Below are 20,041 nucleotides of genomic sequence, written 5' to 3'. Positions count from 1 at the left end.
CCAGTACGGGCACTAACTTTTATATTTCCCCATGGGGGCATATATGAAAGAATCACAGAGTGCAGGAGAGATGAAATACAATTATCAGGACCTGGGGATTTATTCTTTCTGCTACACAAAGGAAGGGGGAGGGCAGACCGCAGCTGGAACCTTCTCTTCTTGTTCTTTGCAAAACATAGGAAAATGCTGCCCCTCATCCACTTAATTTAATTTCCCTCAGAAATGATGACAAGGCTCATCCAGTCTATTGTACTTTCCTTTTCCATCAACTTGACTTCCTAGTCAGCTTATAGCCTCACCATCTCAAGAATCTGTTCCAGAAATAGCAGAGTGATTTTTTTTTTCTTTTCGAGGGACCAAGAACCTGGTCCCTCTAGTCACACAGCTGGAATATCAGAGAAACAAGTATTTTCTTTTTCTGCCTTCCTCTATTAAAAAATCTTAATAGTTCAAAATACAGACCAAATAAGTATAATAATAATACTGTAGACCAAATAACAATTGGTCTGAAATGGTAAATAAGTGAGGATAGTCCAGGTGTTGAGTCAAGAGCACTAAAATCCCACACACACCCACTCACTGTGTGTAATCGGTACATTGGTACACAGTGCATTTTCACAGGAAACTTCTGCAATTAGCTTTCTGAATTCTAGTCATAGTTTTGTGGGACAGAGGGGACTAGATGGAGCCATTGTTTTCAAAGATGTTGGTGTGAATAAAGTACTCATCAACATCCCCCACTACACACACACATACACACCATCCCCACAAAAAATGGCTATCTCATGAATCTTTAAGGACATTGAATTAAGGTGCTTAAAAAGAGATATGAAATAGAGACTGCTTTAAAAGATTAATTCTGGTTTTGTTTTAATTAAGCATATAATTAAGCATATTAAACACATGCGTGCTTCCTAATCTCTATTCCTTTGGCCAGACCTCTGCTAAAATGAAAGCCAGATATAAGTAAGAAGCACTTTCACATTGCAGCATGGAAGAATAAAATATAAAATTATACCAAATCAGATTTAGCTTGCTACAGCTAAGGTAAAAATAGCACACTCATCTATAGGAACACCAATTAATAAAAACACTTTCTGATAGGGGGAGGGCTAATTTTCCATTTGGAACATATATTCACTCTTTAAAAAAGCTTTTCAAAATGCGCTCCACAGAAGTTGTTCTAAAAGATTCATCATGTGTGAAATGAGAAGAGATTCTGTAGTGAAATAAGTTTGGGAAGCCCCTTCAGTCAGGGCTTCTCCAGAGTCTTAAATATCCTAACATGAACCCTGTGTCTTCCATAAGTCAGAGTTAAATAGTCAGGACTTAAAATTACTTGACCACAAAATGCTTAAGGAAGGAGAAGCATTTTGTGGAACTAGTGTTCTTTAGAGTACATTTTACGAAATACTATTTTTAGAATGGGTACATAAAATGTATACTCTTCTCAAACAAAGGGAGATTAGCACACAGCTAAGAGCACCTGGTCATGACCTTCTCATGGAGCAGCCTAGCCCAGTGCTTCTCAAACTTTAATGTACACACTGAATCACTAGGGACCGTGTTACATGCAGACTCCCACTCAGGAAGTCCTTCTTGAGATTTCTAACAGGTTCCCACGTGATGCTGATGCTGCCAGTCCATGAACCCCACTGAGTAGCAAAGGGCTAGAACACACGTGTCTCCAAGTGCTGAAGGTGTCCAGTATTATCCTGAGTGTTATGCTCTCTGACAATTCTTTATCCAAGAGGGTAGTGGATATGTGGGTGGAGCTTACCAGTAAAACCTGTTGGGTGTGATACGTTCGTGCATAAGTTGCCACCGTCTTCCAAAGTCCATGGAGCTGTAGAGCTGCAAAACAATGAAGTGAGGAAAGCATAAGTATCAAGGGCACTGTCAACATAAATACATGTGGTATCCCCCTGGATAAGGACATTCCAGCGCACTAGACTGCCTAACACACCCAACTAGGCACTCGTTTTATCTAGATAGAAATCCGCTGTTTATCATGGTGCCTTCTCGAGCACCAAGTAGGTGCTCAATATATATCCAAACAACTGCTGTTTTTTGTTTTTTGAGCTGAGTGTAAATCCTTTCTGATGCCACCCATCATTCAGGAGGAAAGCCATTCATAAAATTCTTATTTTTCTTCAAATTCTATCAAGTCTTTAGCTACATTTAAAACAATTAAATTCTAAAACAATTCAGCAAAATTTATTTAAAATTGTTTATTGAATATCTCCTACATGTAAGGCACTCTGATGGCTATGAAGATAAAGAAGAGGTAGATTCTGTATTCCCAGGGAAATGAAATACATGTAGAAATACTCATCAGCCAATATTATGTGCAAAATATTGTGCTATTTGAGTTTTATCTCTCCCTGCTCCTATATATAATCAAAACAAAATGGACTCTTCACTGCCAATAATGGTACCACACTTATTTATACTGCCATTTCTTCACAGAGATAAGGTCATGCTCACACTAAGTAAACATTACACAAGTGTGGCTTCCTCCACAAAACCTTTTCCAACCACTTCAATCCACTCATCTTTCTCCCTTCTCAATTCACTGCACTCATCTTTGGTTTCCACTGAGAACTTATCATGAGGTAATACATGGTTATGTCTTTTAGATTGGTATGTATTATTTAGTTGTGTTTATAGTCCTTCAATACATATAAAATGCTCACTAAATATCTGTTGAATAAATCAATAATTAACATAGGCACGTAAGGATGGCTACCAACTCATGGTATGAGAAAAAATTCTAGAAGAACCTCAAGACTTTGGAAAAATAAAGAACTCCCAGCATGTCTAGTAAAGTCAGGTTCCACACTCACTTACTTTATGGATGTAGAGTCTGACCCCTTTTTAACATATAAGGGAAAGGCCAGCATTCCTATAACAGACTAGCCAAGAGAATGGGGCTTATTTTTAATTGTATACTTGGAAGTATAATAGTTCTGAGTGATAATGTAAATAATAATAATAATAATAATAATAATAATAGGTGGACCACATTGCTCATTCACATACATTTGAGCCTTATAAGGACACTGTAAAGAAGGCAAGGTAGTTATAAAACTTGAATCCTCGTTCTCAAGCATTTTCTAATCCACCAGGAATCAACCACTCCCTCTAGGCACCATTACTATTTTTACTATCTGCCTCTAAGAAGCTGTTCACACCAAGGCAATCAATACTGGTTGGTATGCCCCTCCCCTCATCAGGCTATGAGTCATAAAAGGGGCAGGAATCATGTCCAATTCACCTTTGTCTAATAGTGGTTATACAATGTCATACAGGTGAGCACACAAAACTCTTATTTCACAATTAAATTCAGTTTTATGGATGTTAAGTTTTGGTCAAAAGAAAAGAACTGGGATTTATGTTTTCTGATATCTAGCTCCCATCTTCTTCCATGGAATCATGCATGGTGCCTAGTTTATAATGAGAATTCTATTATGTTTCTGTTCTTCACACTTGCACAGGTGGGGGAACTGGGAAAGGTAGAAATAGATGGGATTCAAGTTTATAGAAATGGGGTCAGATGAAGTATCTTGCCATTATCACATCCCCAGTAGTGTTCACCTACAGGGATGCGCCGTCTGGCACACCACACCCAGGTAACACTGCCACCTCTAAAGTTCATAAAGTCCATAATCTTGCAACCCATACAGAAATAATTTTTGTAGGAAATTCTGGTCATCTCAAATAAGATCTGGGGGGACTTGAAGAAGTTTTAGCTCATTTCAATTTAATTCAAATATTTATTGGACATTGGCACCATGAGCTACATAAAAATATCTTTTTGTCCAATAAATAGTAGAGAGATGTGTGCATGTGTGATATATTATTACATATATATCATATGTAATATGTAAATATATATGATATATATGTGTGTATATATATATATTTGATAAATGTCCTACAAGGTAGTTAAGGAGATATATTAGCATTCTGATTTTATAGATGAAGATACTGATGCTTGGTTCTACAAAGTGACTGTAAGAACTATATGAAATCCAAGATGTCAATCCTGATTTAGCTTATCACAGTTTATACTGTACTTGCCAGCTCTACTCTCATAGTATTTACCCAAATTGGGTTCCCATTCCATCAGTAAGTGCTAACTACTATGTGTATTCAACTCTGCATATGGGAAAAACAGGCAAAACTACCCCTTGTCATCCTTTGTCCCCTTCTTTATTCACCAACTTAATGAAGAAAACATACATAGCTTATAATATTAAATTGTAGAACATACAGGATTACATTCAGCTCTTCAGAAAACAAAAATGAACCTTTTCCTGAACCTCAAATATACATACAAAGTCTCTATTTGGTTTTTCCCTGTCCACACCACCTAACTCTACAGGTCTAGATATATTGCTCCAGGAAGCCTCATTATTCCATTTCCACCCCTGTTAATATTATCCATCTCTCAACTTATACACAAATGACTTTCAAATATATATACACAACACCAAAGGGGAAAGTGGGCAAAAGACAAGCTCTAGAAGTAGAGAAATGGGCAAGATTAACAAGAATGGAAATGGAACAATGAGCCTTCCTGGAGCAATATAGCTTAACCTAGGCCTTTGGAGATAGGTGATGTGGACAGCAGAGGGGTTGGTAGAGATTTTACAGTATGAGGAAAAAAAAAAGAACAAAGATGTCAGTATGGGCAAGGTCTTGAACTTCATTTATGGAGAAGCTTTTAAGAGGAAGGAGAGATGTGATGACTGTCACTGGCTAAAAGGAGGTGGAGGTTGTCCATTTTCTTGTCTATCTCTCTTTCTATACATCCAACTATTTGTGACTCATCCTATATTTATCTGTATGTATATTTATACTGGAGATGGTGTTGGGATGAAGGAGAGAGTTGCTGAGGACCAGACTACTGCATTGGAAAGGAAATATCCTTATATTTTATTGCAAACCCTGAGATTTCCATGCAGAGTTTTAAGAAATGGGTCACTCCTTCCCATGGCAGGTGTCTAAGAGACAGATGCTCAGACATAAGACACATGTTTCCCAATTAAATACTGAAGAGACTTTGGTTGGAGCCTTCTATAATCCAAAGATACCAGACTCTTTGTCAGGCCAGATTCCAATCATAGAAGCAAAGCCCCACATTCCTTCCAATAAAACCCAGCATGATTATGTCTTTCTCTGCAGCAAACTCTAGAGACAAGCCAAGGAAGAATCATGAGGGTCACCCTGACACTGCTAGAGCCTCAATACTTCAGAGAAATGATCAGTTCTTCTGTCACTGAGGATTCAGTAGTAGCAGAATGCCTCCACTACAGTCCTGCTAGGACTCACCCTTGGGAGAAGCATGGCTCCTCTCATCTCCTGCTCTTCCTAACAGAGAAAGAAGAGATCAGCTCCTGATCTCCACATCCAAGCCTGTTCCACCTCCTGCCTTCCTTGTCTCTGGTTTTGCTTTTTCAGCTCTTCTGTTTGACTGATGGGAAAAAAATTAAATTGAATTCTCTGCCTAGAGGCTGATTCAGATGAAGAGAAAGAGCAGGCTTCTATTCATTAAGAGCCTTTGGTTAGCTACCTTGTCTCTCCATCTCCAGTAAGTTTCTGAGTCTGAAATGAATTTTATTCTCCCACACACTGGATCCTTGCAGCCTCTCCACTCGTATACGTGTTCATCCATTTCTTCCTTCCTCCCTTCAAGCAACCACTCTGCTTTAAGCTCTGAACTAAGTGCTTGAATTACAAAGGTCAAAAACATCATGAACCATGGAAGACAGAAATTCAGACAATTATACTGTCATGCAATGTATGTCATGATGGTATTGCTAGTTATCTCTGCAAGAGTAAGATTGGAGGTCATTGGTATTTTTTCTTTTGCATATCTGGGTCTTTAAAATTATTAGGAACATGTGTTACTTTAATAATTAAAAAAGCTCTAACACTCAATGAGAAATAAAGAATTTAGGGGCAGCCCTGGTGGCTCAGTGGTTTAGCACCGCCTTCAGCCCAGGGTGTGATCCTGGAGACCCGGGATCGAGTCCCATGTCAGGCTCCCTGCATGGGGCCTGCTTCTCCCTCTGCTGGTGTCTGTGCCTCTCTCTGTGTGTCTCTCTTGAATAAATAAATAAAATCTTAAAAAAAAGAATTTAGGCAACCATTCAATAGTGTTACAATGTCATTTAATGATATGAAAATGCTTATATTAATTATTTTAAAATCTATTATAAAACATGCATATGTTGACACTAATTTTATTTAAAGCATTCTAAAAACTTGAAACATATTAGAAGCAATATGCCAAAATATTAGCAGTGGTTATTTCTGAATTAAGGCACTCCGGATAACACATGCTTTTTAAATCTTTCTATCATTTTCAGATTCCTTTACAATGGATATAGTATTTCAGTAGTAATATAAGCCAATGTTTTATCCTATTTATATTTTTAGAATTATAATTTCTAATCATTTTTTAAAGATTTTATTTATTTATTCATGAGAGACACACAGAGGGAGAGGCAGCGACACAGGCAGAGGGAGAAGCAGGTTCCATTTAGGGAGTCCGACATGGGACTCAATCCTGGGTCTCCAGGATCACACCCTGGGTTGCAGGTAGCACTAAACTGCTGCTCCACCAGGGCTGCCCTAATTTCTAATCCTAATGTATACATTATATGTACCTTCAAAACTACCTTTTAAAAGGCCAAAAAATAAAATTCCAATTTCTTTCCATGAGGGACCTGGAATCAGACAAAGCAATACGGGATTTTCCACAGAATGGTATTACATAGGGATCATCACGAGTACAGGTGAATTCTTCTTAGGACAAGCAATGTATTAGTTCTTACACTGTTTAAATAGTCCTGCATGGTTTCAACCCAACATGTTTCATGCAACACTAAAATGAAGCAGGTTTTCGAAATAATAAACATCCTTAGAAACATTTCTTGTTTAGGGGTGCCTGGGTGGCTCATTTGGTTAATCCTCCAATTCTTGATTTCAGCTCAGGTCATGATCTCAGGTTCCTGGGATGCAGCCCTGCATCAGCCTCTGTGCTCAGCAGAGAATCTGCTTGTCCTTCTCCCCTTGCATTCTCTCTCTCTCTCTTTCTCTCTCCCTCAAAAATAAATAAAATATTTTAAAATTTTCTTGTTTATACAAAGTTACATATATGAGACTGTTCTCCACATTCCACCTCATGGCGCCCTGTCCTCCCTTCAAGGATGACATTCCTGGACCTTTACCAGAGAACAATCTAGATCTTCTCCCTTCCCTTCTTCCCCTATGTGTCCTGATCTCATATCTCTTAACAAGCACGTATTCAGTGGCAACACACACACTGAAAGCCCTAAATGAATCATTGGAACAGATGGAAAATATGAAAGAACATGTTCTTTTCCTTATTGATCCAGTTATTAGTTCCCTAATTACATCAGCCTGCCAGGGAAAAGCATCTGAACGCAGAACAACTAGAGGCAATTTAATCAATGTAATATTCCACAAAAGGAACAACAAGTTGTATCTGGAAAGCTTAAGTCCAAAGAATGATACGACTGCATGAGGAGGTTATTGCTTCAACTGTTTCCCCCCAAAAAAGGTATGTTGAAATCCTAGCCTCTAGCACCTCAGAATGTGGACTTATTTGAAAATAAGATCTTTGCAGATGTAACCAAGTTCAAATGAGGTCAGGGTGGGCCCTAATTCAATATGCTTGATACACTCATAAGGATAAACTTGGACACACAGACAGGAACAGATGGAAGACAATGTGAACACAGGGAGAGAAGGCCACGTGATGACAGAGGATTGAAGTGAGGTATCCACAAGCCATGGGATGGCAAGGACTAACAAATCATCAGAAGCAAGGAAGAGGCAAAGAAGGGCTCCCCTTTATAAATTTCAGAGGAACATGACTTGCCATGAACCTGGATTTTGGACTTCTGGCCTCCAGAACTGTAGGACAAAAAATTTCTGTTGTCCTAAGTCACCTAATTCGAGGTACTCTGTTAGAGCAGCCCATGTGAAACTAACATAATTGATCCTTGAACAACATGGGTTTGAGCTGCATGCATTCACTTACACACTTACAAAGATTTTTTTATTTCAATAAATGCAGTCTGCTGCTGTAAATTATTTTTTCTTCCTTATGATTTTTTTATTTTTTTCCTTATGATTTTAATATTTTTCTTTTGATTGCTGTATTGTAAGAACACAGTGTATAATATATGTCACACACAAAATATGTGGTCATTGACTGTTTACATCATCAGAGGTTTCCAGCCTACAATGGGCTATTAGTAGTTAAGCTTTTAAGGAGTCAAAATTATATGTGGATTTTCAACTGCACAGGGGATCAGTGCCCCTAACCCTTGTGTTGTTTAAGGGTCAGCTGTACAAGCATCTTACACCTACCACCAAGAGTAGTGATGACAGATCTTGCTACATTTCTATGTTTTTATGTCTCTACTCCTATACACTTAGTTGTAAGACCAGAAGTCTGGTGTATGACCAGAATGTTGAATCTGTGAATAAAAGCCTAAATCTCATTTGCCTATATATTTCTCTTCTAGACATTTTCACCACACCCCTAAGGATAGTATTTCCTAAGAATAAATATGAATTAATAATGACCATATGGTGGTAACCAGACATACTCAGAAGAGGCAACAAACTATGCATTTTATGGAAGCTTTTGGTGATCCAGCCAGATTCCCTAGAGCCAGCATATCATCAAGAGGGAAGAACAGTTTGGAACACATTTATATAAAAGCTCTCCCCTGTAGCAAATTCAAACCTAATGTACATCTGTCCTGATTTTTTTTTCTCAAAACCAGTGGAATTTAGGTAGCATTCTGCTGAATTGTGGTCATGATGGTCTTTGTCTTTCAAATAAAATGAGGCTGGTTTCTGATAAAAATTAGCTTTCTGCACTTGTTTCCTTGATAGCCATGGAGGGAGTGGTAGGGTGTGGCTGGGCTATGTAGGACTACAAGGAGAATCCACTGGGTTTGGTAGTCTTTATGATAGGCAGGAGAGAAACCCAAGTCACATAAGCAGAGTCCTTTCCAACTTGTGTGCCTTTGGTTCCTTCCTCAGATATCCCCCCTCCCAAAAAAAAACCCTTCCTTCATAACTGGTGGGGACAGTCCCACCCAATGTGGTTCTAAGCTCTGGGTATTTAAGTAAGAGCTTCTGTCCTCAGTAGCTTTTTCCCTTTGTCCTTGACAGATATAAGGTTTCTATACCATAAATATATTTATTTATAAAATAAGCATTCACCTATTTGTGCCATTTTTTTGTAGAAGGCAAAATTTTTTTCTTCTCTTCTTGAAGATTTCTAACCATAGATGTTTTCTTTCTCTCAAATGGTTTAGATCAGTCATTCCTTTGTCTAACAAATATTGATCAAATGTCTATTAACAACCAAGCACTGTTCAATGGGTTTAGGATACATCAATGAACTAGACAAAAGCCTCGTCCTCAGGGATCTTACTTTCCAGTAGAGATCAGGAATTCAAATGCCCTCAAGTCTGTAGTGTGAATATGTGAGGGAAGTGTAAGAAAAATGGTACCATCGTCTGTATTCTTTAGACACATGATCATTTTGCTAACCTTTCACACACTAAGAAACTTTCTTCACTTACTCAAGAACATGATTTTCCCCATTTGTATTGAAACATTTGCCACTTTGAGGGCTATTCTTTTGCTTTCCTGCTTTTGATAAAGACACAAGCTCAAAAATATTGTGTTTTCCTCTCAAATTAAGGAAAACAGGTCAAGTCTGATAAAATGTTTGGTAGATGACATTTTCCCACAATACCAGGTAGAAAAGAATCCAGAAAGCTCAGGTTCCATTTAAGAGGGCTTAGCTATTCCTTAACTGGACAAAGAAAGTGAATCTAGTGTGGTCAGGCTTTATAATTTTTCAAGAGGACTGATATTTCAGATTTTTATGAGAAATCTCTATTTTTCAGTTTGAGCAAACATTTAAAAAATTTAAAATGTATTGCTGGGCAAATAAGATGTCTTGATCCAGCTGGCCAAATGCTGCCTGAGAGCCACAAATTTGTCACCCGAATCTTAGCATCATTGTTGTACGAATGCCTGAAGGAGAGAATGGGACTATTTGACCTTGATGTAGGGTTATCAGATTTAGCAAATAAAATACATAAAGCCCAGATAATTTGATTTCAGACGAAAAATGAATAATTTTTTGTGTAAGTATGTCTCATGTAACAGTAGGGATCTGCTTATGTTTTTTAAAACATTATTGTTTATCTGAAATTCAAATTCAGCTGTGTTTTATCTATGTGTCCTTTATTTTATCTGGCAACACTCCCTTAAAGTCTCTCCCATTCCATTTCTAAGCATCTGAATCATAAGATACATCCCCTTACACTATGCATCTCAGTTATTTGACATTGGATGTCCCCAAGTGAACAAAAGAAACTAAAAAGTATTGTAAATACTCCCTGTAGCCTATTAACTCACATCACTTTACTCAACTTATTTAGTATTCCTTAAGCACCTAGCATGTGCTAGGCTCAGTGCCAGGTGTGATGATACAAAGATGAGTAACACCAAGTTCCCTGATCTCCAGAAATGCAAAACTTTGATGAGAAGACAAACATGTCAACAGGTAAGTACCACACAACACAACGAGGCCCATGCCCACAGAGGTGGGCGACAGCTGAGGGAACGCATGGAAGGAGTGGTCCGTGCTGCTGGGTCGGGCACTGTGCCATGAGCTGAGTCATAATGAGTGAGTAGGAGCTTGCCTGAAGGATAAGTTCCCCCAAAACACTGCAGCTAACAAAGGTGAAAAATTCTGGTCATTAGGAAAGATGTTGGAAATAAAACAGAAACATTATCTCATCTTCCTCCAAAAGTATCATTTGCTTGGCCCTGGATCAGTGCACATTGGTCTAACTGCCACATCAAAAAAGAAAGAATAGAGAAGGAAAAGGAGCCAAGAAAGGTCATTTAAAGGATCTAGGAGGAAGAAGCAACTGCATGAGACTATGGGTGTGCGTGCAAAACGAAGGCTTCGAGATGAGTAGCAAGAGTGAAGACTGTAAGAGCAGGGAAGTAGAGGTAGATACACCCTCATTCCTCGAATTCTGAAACACCCCCCCAAAAAAAACCTAAAAGAGGCAAGATTAAAACACTGAACTACTTCTAAAAGCATAAAATTCCTACTAGGAAGTTGGTAAGAAAGTCACAGGACATCCTATAAACAGGATCAGTCACAAATTAAGACCATGCTTCTCCGAGTTGTTCATCAAAAAATTTCTGATGGCCAAAGGGAATACAGCATCCCACCAGGCCAAAGGGAATACGCCTTCAGCCCAGGGTGTGATCCTGGAGACCCGGGATCGAGTCCCACATCGGGCTCCCTGCATGGAGCCTGCTTCTCCCTCTGCCTGTGTCCCTGCCTCTCTCTCTGTGTATCTCTCATGAATAAATAAATAAAATCTTTAAAAAAAGAAAAAAGAAGAATGTCTGGTCCATCATTAGGGCCCGGGTGCTATTGATGGGAGTGACTCACCTATCTCAAGTGTGTCTCATACAAGGTGACCACAAAAGGGGTTTGGTCATTTCTTGGTACCTATGACAACTAGACTCTTGGACTTGAAATGAGAAGAAACCCTATGGGCAGGATTTCCATATCCTTAATTATAATGAACAAGGGAGAGGAAAATATGCAGCGTGGGTGATGCCATACTTGCAAGAAAGCAATTCCATCTCACCCTGTCAGCTAACATAGCAAGTCTCACTTTGGGAATGAATGGCTTTTGTATGACTCTTTAGATTTATCCTCCTAACTATGACTCCAATGCCAACTAGACATGCAGAAACTAGCTTGTAATGGGACTAATGTCTATACTCTGTCAAAGAGGTGATACCATGCTCATACCCCACCTGCCTTTCTCTCTAGGATTCTCTTCTCCCTGCTTATTTTCCAAGTTCCAGTCATACTGGTTTTCATTTAGCTTCTCAAACATGTCATGGACCTTCCAGTCTCAGGGCTTTTGCATGTGCTGTCCCCTCTACCTAAAATGCTCTCCTCCTACCCTGCATTTCTCCCTCTTTCCATTCATGTACTAAACTGCTATTCAAACGTCAGGTATCAGCAGAAATAACACTTCCTAAAGGAAGCCCTTTTTAGGTACCTCCTGCCCAGGTACCTCCTCCTATCCCCATGGCTCTCTAGTCTCTTATTTCATAATATTCATCAAAGTATGAAATTACAGGAACTCCCAGCTGGCTCGGTCAGCCGAGCATCCGACTCTTGGTTTCAGCTCAGGTCATGATCTTGGGGTCATGAAATCAAGCCCCGTGTCAGGCTCCAGGCTCAGCATAGAATCTGCTTGTTGCTCTCCATCCCCCTCTACCCTCCCTCTCCTCAAATAAATAATAAATAAAATATTTTTTAAAATACTAAAAATATATGAAATTACATATTCATGTATTATATGACTGATTCCTGTCTCTCTTTGTAGATAGCAGGGTTTGCTACCTTAAAAATCCCCAATGTTTAATACCATGCCAAATACAGGAAAATAAATATTCACTGTATGAATACATAAATATCCCTTTCCAAGTCTTTTAAAATGCTATCCTTTCCACCCAAAAGCCCCCTGCTTCCCTTCTTAAATTTGTCTAAAATCTACCCTTCTTTCCATATTAATTCAAACTGTCTCCCTTACATGATGCCATCTATGGGCATGCTTGGCCAAAAGAGGCAAGATGACAACAGGAGAACTGAAGAACTACTTTTAAAACCAAATTCATACAACTCATCACCGTAAAGTGCCACTAAGAAGGGAAAAATACCCTATAAACAGTATCTCTATTCTCATATTTAACACCCAGTGTCCAACCAGATTCTAACAACAGCTTTCTCTTATAAGTTTTTGAATTGCTTTTATTTAATTCAATCTAACAGTGATCCATTCACACATTTGTTTATACAGCAAAACTTCAAGTAGTCTCTTCAAATTGATTAGAGGTTCCTGGATAACAGGAATCACCTCTGAAATCTTGATTCCGCCCCCTTCAAAGAAACTGCCTCTCGGATGCTAGACAACATAGAATCAGAGAATAGCAAACTTTTGTAGCTGAGACTGAATCATCTGGACTGTTGTCTTTATGCACAGGGAACCTACAGCTCAGAGAACCTCGGTGACTTGCCTGCAGTCCCACACCTAGTGAGCAGTGGAGCCGGAATTCAAACCCAAGGTCTTGACTCCCATCTCACTGCTCTTTGTACTGCATGTGCTGTCTTTTTTAAATTACCTGCATGACTTTAAAAGAAAAACAAGTTAATATAACCTCACAGGAACAGCGGCTCATTTGGGTATGCCATGCATGAATGACACTGTACCTTGAATCTATCCAGCATTTTTATTTACAAGTCATTCTCACAATTCACTTTATCCTCTTTTATACTGAAGAGCATTTTTCTGAGCCAACAGTCATATAAAACAATCTTATAAACAATTTACATAGTATTACTCAAATCCATTCTTTTGTCTCCACAATGCTATTCTCTTGACCATTTTGCTTTGCAATCAGGTTCTATTCATTTTTATATATTATGATTCAGAAACATCTCATAATAAGCAGCGCCCTTTGAACACAAAGGTTGGTATTCCTCTGTGAGTTGACTTTATTGTTCTGACTCACATCCCTCCACCCTTATCTGTGTTTTCTCTCTCCTTAATGATTTTGGTTTCATACCATATCCTGTTATTAAATCCACTTGATTACCTATTTTCCTGGCCTTTTCACTATATCCAATTTGTCCTTAATTCCTTTCCACATTCAGATTTGTTTTTCCTTCCTAAAAGCCTGAGTCTAAAAGAGACATGAAGAACTTAAATCTCTTGGCATTAGGTCATTTATTTAATTTAAATTACCTCCTCAAAAGTATCAAAACAATAATACCTGCCCTCAGTTTGGAAGAAATAAAGACTTCACTATCCCTAACATATGAAATACCATTTAAAACATACCTCTAGGTAGACATTTCAGCATGTGCATGGTTTTACTATTAATATATAGCCAAAATTTTTAAAGTTCATTCAAATTCAAGATACTCAAGGAAAAACAATGTGTACTTCAAAGGCTATTCTTTCAGAAGTATAAGGGGAAAAAAGAAACTAACATTTATAGAGGATTTGCCCCAACAGGCATTTTTGTATATGCTTTCTAATTTTAATGACACAAAATAAATAGTTTGATGGTTATTTCTGTCCACACATCTGGGAGGAGAACACAGAGGCTTCATGGGTTTTATAATTTTTTAAAATATTTTATTTATTTATTCATGAGAGACACAGAGTGAGAGGCAGAGACATAGGCATAGGGAGAAGGAGGCTCCATGCCGGAAGCCCAATGTGGGACTCAGTCCTGGCACCCCGGGATCATGCCGTGAGCCAAAGGCAAATGCTCAACCGCTGAGCCACCCAGGCATCCGGGATTTTATAAATTTGATCAAGACTTCAAAGCACATTCCAGAACATCTAATTTCAAAACCACTATTTACTTTTTTTAATGTTATTTACTTATTTACAGAGAGAGTGGAGGGAGGGGAAGAGGCAGAAGGAGAGAGATCTCAGGCAGATTCCCTGATGAGGTGGAGCTTAATATCAGAACCCTGAGATCATGATCTGAGCCAAAACCAAGAACCAAACACTTAACCAAGTGAGCCATCCAGGCGCCCCAAACCACTATTTATTCTAAAATACTTGGGTGTCATTGAGAAATGAGTGTTTGCAAGGAAACTTCCTGAAGTGTGATGGAGTTCAAACTATGTCCTAGGAGAAGTTGTAGAAACTGAGATTACTAGCACAGAAAAATGACCAAAAAGCTAAGAGGTTTGTAACTGTTTGCAAATGTAGGAAAACATTCTTCCATGGAAGGACAGTGGAACTTTCTTTTGTGCTGCAATAGAGGATAGAAGTAAGACCAAAAGGCCAAATCTAAATGGAAGTAAATACTGGCTAGATGTAAGAAATAATATTCTAATGGAAAGAACTCTCTGAGCGTGGAAAAGCTGCCTCACAGGGCAACAAGTTCTCTAGGGACCTATGGGATGTGTTTGAATGGAAGATGAATGAGCACTTCGATTAAGGTGATACTATCAGGAAGTTAAAGTGTCAGATGGGGTTAACCCAATGACTTCTTAGGTTCCTTAAGATACAGGAGTTTTGAGTCTTTATCCAAGAAGAGTAATCCAAAGAATAGAACCCAAGAGAATATTACTATTGATGTTCCCTAAACATTTGTAAAAGCTGGCAGATAAATTTTCTTCTAAAGGCATTCAAATGTTGTGGGAAAGGCCCAGGACTGTGGGGCAAGTTTGGTAGACTGATTCAGCCTCCCTATATCTACTGCTTTCATAAAGCAATTCTCAGCCCTTCCCCTCAAGAGCTAGAGTTTATTTCCTCACTTCTTTGAATCAAGGCTGTCCTTGTTCCTTGTCTTGGCATCAGAATGCAGTGGAAGCAACAGTGTCCCAGTTTTGAAGGTGGTCTCTTAAGAAGCCATTTATAATCCCAATCTTTCAGCATACTGTCACGTCTCTCTCAGTGACACTACCTTAATGAGGATTGAAAGATCACACAGAAGATAATCTAGGTTTCTCAGTGGAGGCCATCTCAAATCACCATCCAGCCATCTGATCTCTACAGATAAGAGCCCAGCCAACATCAGTACGGTTACCTACTCAACCATAGGTGACCACAGACACTTCAATGAATCTAGCTGAGATAGTAAAAACCACCCACTAACCCACAGGTATGTGATCAATAAAGAATATTTACTGTTTTTAAGCCTGTAAATTTAGGGAAAGTTGGTTACACAGCAGTAGGTACCTGATACACAGAGCAAGATTTAAGTCTTAGCTCTATCAATGACAGCACTGGCCTGTTTTGAGGAAGACTTTAAATTTCCTAATCTCAGTCTTCTTTTATGAGTATGATGAAGGGGGACACCTGGGTGGTTCAGTGGTTGCGTGTCTGCCTTTGATTCAGGATGTAATCCCGGGATCCTGGATCGAGTCCCACCTTGGGCTCCAGCAGGGAGCCTGCTTCTCCCTCTGCCTTTGTCTCTGCCTCTCTCTCTCTCTCTCTCTCTCTCTCTCTCTGTCTCTCATGAATAAATAAATAAAATCTTAAAAAAATAAGTATGATGAAGGGCTTTCTCCAGAATAGTGGATCGCAAATGTCTAAGTTATCCAGCTATCTTTTTTAAAATGCATTATCCAAGCATCCCTCCAGAAATTCTGGAATCAGGAGGTCAATAGTGGAGCCCAGAAATCTGCATTTTTGACATGTAATGGATGACTCTAATATACATGCTAAGGAGCCACACATTGAGAAACTCTGCTCCAGATACTTCTAAGGAAAGCTTAGACATTTATAACTAAGCTCTGTCCTATCTTCAGCCAGACTCTATCCCATCACAGGTAGACAATGTCCAGCTGAAAATTCAGAGCTCCTTATAGATGGAAGTACCACAAGCTTGCTCTGGGGCCTATTAAAGAAGAATGACTTGACCTCAAGGCAGATATCTTTTGGCTCCTGGGAACTCACTCCTAGCTCCATTACAGAAGCCATGGCCTTGACAAAGGAAATGGCAGAGTGTTTCCACTCAAAACCATTCTTTCCAACTGCCAATACTGAATACTATTAAATAGCAAAAAGCATAGCTTCAGCTAAAATGCACAGTAACAGCTGGACTGTATTCCCTGAAAGTACAATGCATTTATTACATAGATAATTAGACTTCCCTCTAGATGCAAAAGTGATATGGTCTGTGCACTAAGCAAAAAGGACTTACCACACAGCCTGGCCAACCCTTGCCAAAGCTCTCAAACAGTGCTGATCCCTGGGTTCTAAAACAGGGTAAGGAGGGTGATGGGACAGGGGCAGGAAGACAGTGACTGTTCATGGCTTTAATGATCCAAATAAATGGTTCTAATTTCTGCAAGAGAGTCACCCAGGAGTTTTAAACAATACTGACGCCTGTGCCCCATCTGAGAAAAATACAACCAGGATCTCTGGGAATATACCACCTGGGCACAGTATTTTTAAAGCCCTTTGGGTGATTCTAATGTGCAGATGCAGTTAAGTACTATTGGTCTAAAGCAGAGGTTGGCAAACTATGATCCATCTGTTTTTATAAAGAAAGCTTGATTAGACACTCATTTATTTAGAGTTGAGTTGTTGCAACAGAGATCATATATCCAGCAGAACCTAAAATATTTCCTATTCCATCCTTTACAGAAAGATTACCAACCTTGCTCTTAGGTGCCAATCTTTAATACCAGTTAAGGGGTTCTGACAGGAATTTTATCTTGAGTGCCTCCTGGCTTTGCTTTACATCCCTCTGACCTATTTTTCCAACATCAGGAGCTCAAAATCTATAGTAATTTTAATAGGTGCTTAGTATGTATCAGGCTCTAGGTTAAGTGGCTTGCATCATCCTACCTAATCCCTACACCTACCCAGTAGAAAAATTCTGGTTGTCTTCATTTAAAAAACAGAAAACAAAGATTTGGATGAAACTGAGTCACTTGCCTCAGAATACAAAATGTGGAAGTTATATTCAGACCAAGATGCCTGATTCTCTGGCCGACGTGCTCAGTAACTAGACAAGCTAAGAGTCACAACATAGAAACAGAGCTTCTGAGCCACAGTGTAGTGTGAGCTTGGGCAGGCCACTTCAATGGATGAGGGTAGGAGGTCCTAAAATGCCTACCATATAGGGATATGGTAAGATATTAGGCATCATGTCTAATAAAATAAGAATGCACATTGAAACTCTTATTCTGTCAGATGTTTTTCTTGAGACATTCCTGATTGTGCTTCACTCATTTTTTGCATCCATTTAATGAACTGAGTAATTTAGTGAGTACCTTCCATAAACTGTGCATGGCTCTAGGTGCTACACATATAGTAGAGAACAAGATGCTGGAAAACACAGTTTGCTGACCCCTGAATTCATGGAGTTTACATAGAAGTAGGGGAAATGGGCAATAACCAAACAAATAATTACATATACATAAATAAGAAAATATATATTTATATATGTTTAAATATATAAATTAACTATTTAAATATATAAATTAAATATATATATATATACATGTATACTTCTCATTATCCATAACAGTTATGTTCCAAATTGAATTTAAATAAAAAATTAAAATAACAATAATATTTAACTCATGGAATTGTTTTGGGGATTAAATAAGAGAATGTTTTTAACTGCTTAATAAAATATCTGGCACATAGTAAATACTCAATAAAAATCAACTTTCCTAGCTGCAAAACAAAAACAAAGGTCACCATAAACACGGATGTAGCAAATACTAAATCACTGCTCTCAGGGGAAATGCAAGGTTAAATGCTTGTAAATCTCTGGTCACATTTTCACCAAGCAATCAATATGTAACCTTATTTTAGGTGTGTCTCTACTTAAAGACACATTATTTACTGTATATTGTTCATACACTAACATTGAACTCATGGCCATCATACCACAGGAAGGCACATCATAGCCACCTTCTGTTTAGAAACAGCAGCCAGATAGACCCTCAGCACTACCCTCGTGGGCCATTTTAAATAGCAAAACCACCACAGGAAAGCACAAATACTACAAAAAACATGGCACAAGAAAGACTACAGAGAGGACAATTCTTGCAGCATAAAAACTACAAGGAGGCAGAGTGCCTCCTCAACCTCAGCTGAGAACACATGCATCGGGCGACTCCACTTTTTTTTGCCACTCTGCTCCTATCTACAGATGACTATGAAAACAATCTGAGTGTTGATTTGGAATTACAATAAATTTTAACAAGTAAGGAAATTCACAAATACAGAATCTGCAAATTATGAGGATTCACTGTACAATGTCATGCAGAGATAAAGCTAAGGAGAGAATTAAAGCAGGATAGGGGACACAGCATGACAAGCAGTGCCATTTCTAAGGTAGTCCAAGAAGTCTTCTCCAAAGAGCCAACATTTCAGCAGAAACCTCAATGAAGTGACAGAGCACGTGAGGTGACCATCTGGCTAAGGGTGACTCAAGACAGCAGAAGAGCAAAGGTGAAGGCCCTGAAGTAGCAGCATGGGTATCTGAGGGGCTGTTGGGCCAGTGCAGCTGGAGCATGTAGGTGAGGGAGAACATGGGGGATGAAGGGAGAGAGAAAATGAGAGACAGCAGCATGTTGAAAGGCATGTCTGCCACAGATAGGCCCCCGAGCATCCTTCTGTGCACGACGGAAATGTACAGAGGTGTTTGAGGGGAAGGTTGCCAACAATCTAAGTTTTCAAGCTCACTGGCTGCCCACTGGAGGGCAGGAAGTGGGGAGGCAATGGGAGAGCAGGGAGACTAGAGGGATGGCTGCGGGGGTCCAGGAAAGAGGGATGGCTCGGAACAGTATGTTGGCGGTGAAGCTGGGAAGGTAGGGGTGACGCCAGGCAGGTCTGGTCATGGGTTGGTTGTGAAGTCTGAGAGTACAAGGGGAGTCACAGATAATGGAGATTTGAGGCTCTGTCCACTGAGTTGGATGGAAAATGAGGCAACTGATCATACTGGGTACATTCTGAAGGTAGATTTGCCACCATAGTGAAGGTGGGTGTGAGAGAAAGAGACAACTTCAAGAACTGGAGTGCTTGGGAAGTGGTGTCACTGACTGCAATTCAAATCTGAGAGAGAAAGGAGTCTGTGGGGGTGTCAAGAGTTGCACACACCAACGTATTCTTCAGGTTTTGTGTGTGTGTGTGCGTGTGTGTGAGAGAGACAAAGAGAGAAAATGATAAAGAGGTAATAGGTTCTCACCCAATATTTATAAATTATCTATTGTACATGTTCTGCAAAGAGCTCAGGATTAGACAGAAACAAAACACGGCTGCCCTGGAGGAGCCTTGAAGTTTAATGGGAGAAACAGACAGGTCAACAGGTGATTCTCATAAAAAAAAAAAAAAATCTCAGTACAGGTTTTGAAGCCAGAGAATGTCAGGCAATGCCC

General features: G+C 39.2%; 1 protein-coding gene across 1 annotated transcript in view; it reads right to left on the bottom strand.

Annotated features, from left to right (window-relative positions):
* Window positions 1-20,041, bottom strand: part of SORCS3 (sortilin related VPS10 domain containing receptor 3) — a 584,039-nt gene that overhangs the window by 203,944 nt on the left and 360,054 nt on the right. The window contains exon 5 of the mRNA XM_055299867.1: window positions 1,781-1,854. Coding sequence (XP_055155842.1) covers window positions 1,781-1,854 — 74 coding nt within the window. The remainder of the gene's footprint in view (window positions 1-1,780; window positions 1,855-20,041) is intronic.

This window comes from Nyctereutes procyonoides, unplaced genomic scaffold (genome assembly GCF_905146905.1).
Source record: "Nyctereutes procyonoides isolate TBG_1078 unplaced genomic scaffold, NYPRO_anot_genome, whole genome shotgun sequence".
NCBI classification, from domain to species: Eukaryota; Metazoa; Chordata; class Mammalia; order Carnivora; family Canidae; genus Nyctereutes; species Nyctereutes procyonoides.
Note: the sequence above shows the minus strand (reverse complement) of the source record. Positions and strands in the feature narration are given on the sequence as shown.